The sequence below is a fragment of the Gavialis gangeticus genome, unplaced genomic scaffold (genome assembly GCF_001723915.1).
Source record: "Gavialis gangeticus isolate Ggan-Ray unplaced genomic scaffold, GavGan_comp1, whole genome shotgun sequence".
NCBI classification, from domain to species: Eukaryota; Metazoa; Chordata; order Crocodylia; family Gavialidae; genus Gavialis; species Gavialis gangeticus.
This window is the reverse complement of record NW_017729018.1, coordinates 10927444-10933136: the sequence shown is the minus strand read 5'-3', so window position 1 is coordinate 10933136 and position 5693 is coordinate 10927444. Positions and strand designations below refer to the sequence as shown.

Genomic DNA, 5693 nt, shown 5'->3' with positions numbered 1-5693 from the left:
CCCCCCCCCCCCTTGCACCACCAGGACATCATAAATGTCCCTTCATGCTGGTGAGACCTGGTTCCTCTGTGGCGACTGACTTGGGGAAGGCCGGGCACAAGGATGCCTGGGTCTTCTGCCCCCACAAGCCTGGGCTGCCCTCAGCCCTCAATGCAAGCAGAAAGGCATCAGGTGCAGGTGATGGGGTGTAAGCATGGATTCAAACCCAGAAGGCACAGACCACTGGTGGGAGACACAGCCCCTAGGCATGGCTTTGGGCAAGATGCTTGCTTCTGTGCCTCAGTTTCCCCACTGGGAGATGGGCACCTCCATTTGAAGAGGTAATGCGAGGGTTGAGCGATGCCTGTAAACCCCTTTCTTGTCTTCGGAGAGCCGAGCTCTGCTGCTGACAGCAGCTGCAAGCAGAGGTCATGAAGGCAGCCCGATTGCGAGACAAATCCCTTCCAGCACCTGAGTGTGGCTCGGACCCCCACTCCCGGGCAGAGCACCTATCCCTCCCCTGGCTTTCCCTGAGAACTAATTTCCATCCCTAAATAGGAGGAACCGGGTGAGGTAGGGATGGACATGGCTGGGAGGAAGATGCTTTGGGGCCAATTGCATGGACAAGGGAGGCAGCTTTGCTTCTTACTGGACTTCAGCAGGGCCAGGACCCTGGATCAACACAGAAGTCATCCTTACCCCATGCAGTAAGCGGCGGTCAGCACCCAGTCTGGCTCCACCAGGATTCCCCCACAGAAAGAGCCACGAAACCATGTGTTGGGCTCACCTGAATAATCTATAACGCACCCGTTGCAAAATGCATGTCTCAGCAGACTGAGACCTGTAGAGATGACACGATTCACATGCATGGAGTTGGCATGGATCTTGGGCACCAGTAGCTCAACGGGTTTGGATGGCTTGGCAGCCTGGGGCGTAGGGGGAATGTTATGCTTGTAGCTTTGAGTTGAAGGCAATGATAAGCATCAGCAAACGAGTGCCTGGTGCTGTTTCCGATCTTACATGTTTTCCATTCGGAGGGCCCTGCAAGGGGCGGGGGGGCACTTGCCCCAACCTTCCCAGTGCGTCTTGTCGCCTTCTCACCCCCTGGCTAGTTGATCAAGAGGTTTTAAATGCAAGCGTGTCCCTAAGATGTTTGCTGGTTGCCACATGGGGCCAGGGAGGAATTTCCCCCCGCTCCTGTTGCTACGCATTGGTGGGGTTTTCTCGCCTTCTTCAGCAGCCCATGTGCTGCAGGTGGGACCTGGGGTGCGCCAGTGCTCCCGCTGGGACTCGAACCCAGAGGTGCCTGTTTGGAGAGTCTTGCCTGAATGCTCAGGGTCACATTTAGGATCAGGGTGGGGTGGTCAGATCCGTAAGGACTGTGGGGGCTTTGCCTTCCTCTAGCAGGAGGCACGGCCCTCTTCCTTGCATCTCTCCAGGGCATTTTAACAACGCTGGCACTCGCCTCCCTGCTTTCCCTTGGCAGGCTAGGATGCTTCAGCGTCTTGGGGCAACATGCCTGGTAGCTGTACAACAGGGTGGATTGTGTAGTTTTAGGAATAGGCAAGATGCAGGTGGGGATAATCCTGCCTTGAGCAGGGGACTGGATTAGGTGACCTCCAGAGGACACTGCTGGTTCAGCTTTTCTACGACTCTCTGAATGTGAGAGTCCCTCTCAGTCCCGTGAGCTGGTCCCAGGGAACAGGGGGCAGATCTGATCCAAAATGGCTCTAAGCCACTGACTCATCTCCAGCTTCGGTCAGAAACATCCACTTCTGGGGAAGTAGCAAGAAACCCCCGACTATTAAATAAATGATCACACCGCAAAGGTAGCTGCTTCCGGTTCCTCCTGGTTACACTCTGACTTTCTACATACAAGCAGCGATTCTGGTGCCAGCTCTCCAGTGCAGCAAGGGATGTCCTGACGGGGCAGGGCCCCTGCATTCAAACACTGCCGACAGCAGGAGGGCATTGCCTGGGCTCCCACTGACCAGGCCTCGGTCTTCGTTGGCAAAGGGTGTTCACCCCAAGCTTGCCATGCCCAGCGACACTGTGCTTGGGTATGCTATCCTATCCTGCCCCAGAAGCTGGGTGGCTGACGGAGCTAATTAGCACCCTTTCCCTGCCGCTGGATGGGGGATGCCCGGGTCCTTCTCAGCCTGGGTGTGGAAGAGGGAAAGATACCCTGCTCACATCAGGGGCCAAGTGTTGCTCATCAACTCGTGCTCATCCCCAGGGAACCCAAAGGTGTTGCACCGCTGCAGCCCTGAGCAGACTCTGGCTTTACCTGGGAGGCTGCCCAGTGGCTCCTCCAAAGGAGAGGCAGGAGAGCAAAGCAGGTGCATTTATTTGTCAGGCTTGTTACAGTTGTTACAGCAGCAGGAGTGAGCACATGGGGTGAGGGAAGAGACCCGAATGGGCCGAGGCAAAAATCTCCACTTCTGCTTTGAGAATCTAGTGCCAGCTCCAGCACCGGCTTCCTGGACCCAGCTGACACTGGCGGAAACTGAGGGCTGGAGGGAGGTCTCCCATGGAGAGATCTGAAGCTCCCTCTGGCAATTGGCCCCTTACAGCCTTCCCTTCTTCCCAAGGGAGTGGTGGGAGCCCCGGCACCCAGCCCCCTGCGGTTGACACTAGATTCGCAGCCAGAGAAGGAGAGAGACTAGCTGCTGGAAGACGAAATGGGGAAAGGAAGCCGGGGCCGGTCCTGGCAGCAGTGGAGCGGCTGGGAGCATCTCGGCTGGGAGCATCTTCTACCCCATGACCTCTCGGATCCAGGGGAGATAGCTGGCGACGCGGGCGTAGACTCCAGGAGGGGATTTTTTGCCAAAGGAGACGATGCCTTCAGCCACCCCTCTGCAGACCAGAGGACCACCAGAATCGCCCTGGAGAATGGAGCTGGGGTCAGGCAGGGCCGGGAGAGCATCTGCAGGCTCCCCGCCTGGGGAGCCAAGTCCATCCCTGGCCTAACTCCCATGCACTTGCAGCAGGGATGAATGTCTACCCTACTGCGCCCGCTGCTCTGCTCACCCCATCGCAGCAGCCCCGAGTCACGGGCACTGTCCAGATGGGTCTAGACAGGCTCAGCACCAGCTCGTACCCCTCCAAGCAGCAAGACTGAGGCCTGCAGGGTGATACCCCAGCCAAGGAGCGAGCCGAATGATTGCACCCCTAAGAGCCCCTGAGAGGGGGACCAGTACCCATCTCACGTTGGCACTGACCAGGCAGGTGTCCTTGACCTGGTGGGGGCTGCCGGCACAGATCATGCCATCGTCGAGAAAGGGGTAGAACTCGAGGCACTTCTGGCGGTTGTATATGGTGATGTTGGTCTCGTAGAGCTTGTCACTGGTCTGCTCCTCGTTGATGAGGCCCCAGCCCGCCACGAGGCACTCGGTCCCTGTGGGCACGTCGCTGCTGGTCTTGGGCAGGGAGATGGTCTGCACGTACTGGTTCAGGACAGCCTCCTCCGTGAGCTGCGGGAGGGAGCTGAGCTGGGCTTGGGCCGTGAAGGGACAGGGCACCAAGCACCCCAGGGATGCTCTCCTCTGCTTGGCGTTCTGCGGGGTCGGACTCCCAGCCCTCAAGCAAAGTGGTTTGGAGGGACATGGGACAGTGGTGTCCACCCTGGTGGGCACAGCTGAGACCCTCCTCCTCCCCACCCCGCAGCAGGATGATGCCGTCCCTGCGCTTTCTCTGGCTGGATTATCTCCATCTAATTTTGCCAGACGAGCTAGGTGAGGGACAGGGCGGGGGAATGCCTTTCTCCCCCCAGCAGAAGCAGCCGGCAGATGCCTGAAGTCCTCCCGCATCGCCCCCCTGGGCCAGGGCTCGTGTGCACAGCGTGGCCAGCCATTACCTTGAGCAGCAAGATGTCGTTGGAGAACATCTCGTCCTCGTATTCAGGGTGGATGTGGTAGCTCTCCACCCCCAGCTCCTGCTGCGACTCTTCCGCCTTCCTGATGTCGTGAGCTCCCAGGAGGACGGTGATTTCCCTGCAGTCGGTGGGAAAGAGCACAGATCGCTTCCTCTGCTTGCCCCAGCTCCCCCACCACCCTGTATCTGCTGCTTTCCCCCAGCCCTAGAAGAGCCTGGCTTGGAGATCAGCAGCCCGACGCGGGAGCCTGGGGAAGGGACTTACCCGAAGCAGTGAGCGGCGGTCATCACCCACTGCGGGGCCACCAGGAAGCCCCCGCACGACATGTTGGAGCTTACCTTCAGATAAGCCATGTAGGGCCTGGAGTGGGGGATGGCTTCTTGCCCTCCTATGATCCAGCTCCGCAAAACTCCTGCAAGATGCGTGCCGTGAGGACACAGCCCTTCCTACCGCCCCCGGCACAAGCAGCCAGCCCAGCCCGTGCCTCCCTCCATGTACCAGCGTGAGCCACGGGGCAGGACAGCAGGGAGAGCAAGAGGAGACCCAGGTGTTTCTCCATCTCTAGGTGTGGTTGGCTCTCTTCTGGGCAGCGGCTGGAGCCCTCTATGGTCCGGCAGCTGGTTTTATAGCCCCTGACCAACCAAACTTGGAAGCCGGTAAACCACTGGACACGTGGCTGAGGAACCAGTGCTGCCTTTGTCTCCCCACGCCCACGAAACCTCGTCTGGGCCCGTGGCTCTGCTCGATGCTGGGGGAGGCTGTCTTTGCTACCTAAGCACCGGGGACGGCTGGTGAGTCTATCAGGAGAAAGTCTGGAACTCCCCCAAGACTCTCCAAACTTCAGTTGTTACCAAAAACCTGATACTGTTCGGTCTTCTGGGAGACCAGACTGCAGCCCATCTGCTATTGGGACCCTGGCCGTCGTAGATGCAAATTAAGGGGACAGTTGCAATTCCCCTAACGATCTCTGTGGGCTAAATCAAGACACAATTACACTTAGAAGCATCGTAAATGAAGGTTGAAAGGGACCTCAGGAGGTCACATTTAATCCAACCCCCTGCTCCAAGCAGGACCATCCCCAGCTGGATCATCCTGGCCAGGGATCTGTCTAGCTGCGTCTTAGAAACCTCCAAGGATGGAGAGTCCACCGCCTCTCTGGGTAGCCTGTTCCACTGGTTTACCACCCTCCTCCTAAGAGAGTTTTTCCAAATACTAACCTGAACTCCCCTTGCTACAACTTGAGACCAGTGCTCCTCCATTCCCTCTTAGCAGGCAAGCGATTGATGAGAAAAAGTACTGGGGCAAGCACAACTAAAGTTAAGCCCTAATAAGGAGCATAAGTAAAGGCCGAAAAACAAAGGGGCCTTGAGATAAACTTATCGGGAGACAGCTGGAGAAAACTCATTTAGTCTAGCTGGACTCCAGGGTGATTTATTGTCAGACTACCAAGAAGGTATTCAGGGGAGGCTTCTGTGTGTCTTTTTCTCACACGTATATAACAGCGTCTGTGTCCTGCGGCTGCAGAGATTTAGCCGCCCTTGCTGCTTCTCCCGTTAGCCAAGCAGGGATCCTGTCGTGATTTCCACATCACCTTGGGGCTCAGTCCGGGATGTGGCTTCACACAAACCGCCCTGCGTAGGACCCGCGTCTCGGCTCTTCGACTCCGTCCCTCCGAGAAGGCTCTCCTCGACCCGGCTGATGCAGCTAGCTAGGAGTCTGCTGGCAAATGCCAGCTCATTAGCTCGAGCTGTACTGTCTTGTGCTCAGGAGGTGTCCAGGGTGACGAGCGAGTGGGTGGCCGTCAGGCAGGCAGGTTTGGGCGCTGATCATCCCCCGGCTC

At 57.8% G+C, this 5693-nt stretch overlaps 1 protein-coding gene across 2 annotated transcripts; it reads right to left on the bottom strand.

Moving 5' to 3' along the window:
- Positions 1–2309: 2309 nt before the first annotated feature.
- On the bottom strand, positions 2310–4517 carry LOC109295051 (mast cell protease 3-like). Of its 2 annotated transcripts, XM_019513713.1 has the most exons (5): positions 4352–4513; positions 4118–4265; positions 3836–3971; positions 3201–3452; positions 2310–2864 (listed from the first exon to the last, which is right to left on the bottom strand). In XM_019513713.1, exons 1-5 carry the CDS (start codon positions 4410–4412, stop codon positions 2733–2735), a joined length of 729 nt encoding a protein of 242 aa, XP_019369258.1. In that variant the 5' UTR covers positions 4413–4513; the 3' UTR covers positions 2310–2732. The 2 variants fall into 2 exon arrangements, with proteins under 2 accessions (XP_019369258.1, XP_019369257.1); XM_019513712.1 differs by lacking the exon at positions 2310–2864 and having other exon boundaries at positions 2867–3452; positions 4352–4517.
- Between the last annotated feature and the right edge of the window lie 1176 nt (positions 4518–5693).

Coding starts and splice junctions, on each gene's coding strand:
- LOC109295051 (XM_019513712.1), bottom strand. CDS start 4,412: ATGGAGAAACACCTGGGTCTCCTCTTGCTCTCCCTGCTGTCCTGCCCC. Junction 4,266..4,351: donor CTGCCCCGTGGCTCACGCTG/GTACATGGAGGG, acceptor CGCATCTTGCAG/GAGTTTTGCGGAGCTGGATC. Junction 3,453..3,835: donor ACGACATCTTGCTGCTCAAG/GTAATGGCTGGC, acceptor TCCCTCCCGCAG/CTCACGGAGGAGGCTGTCCT.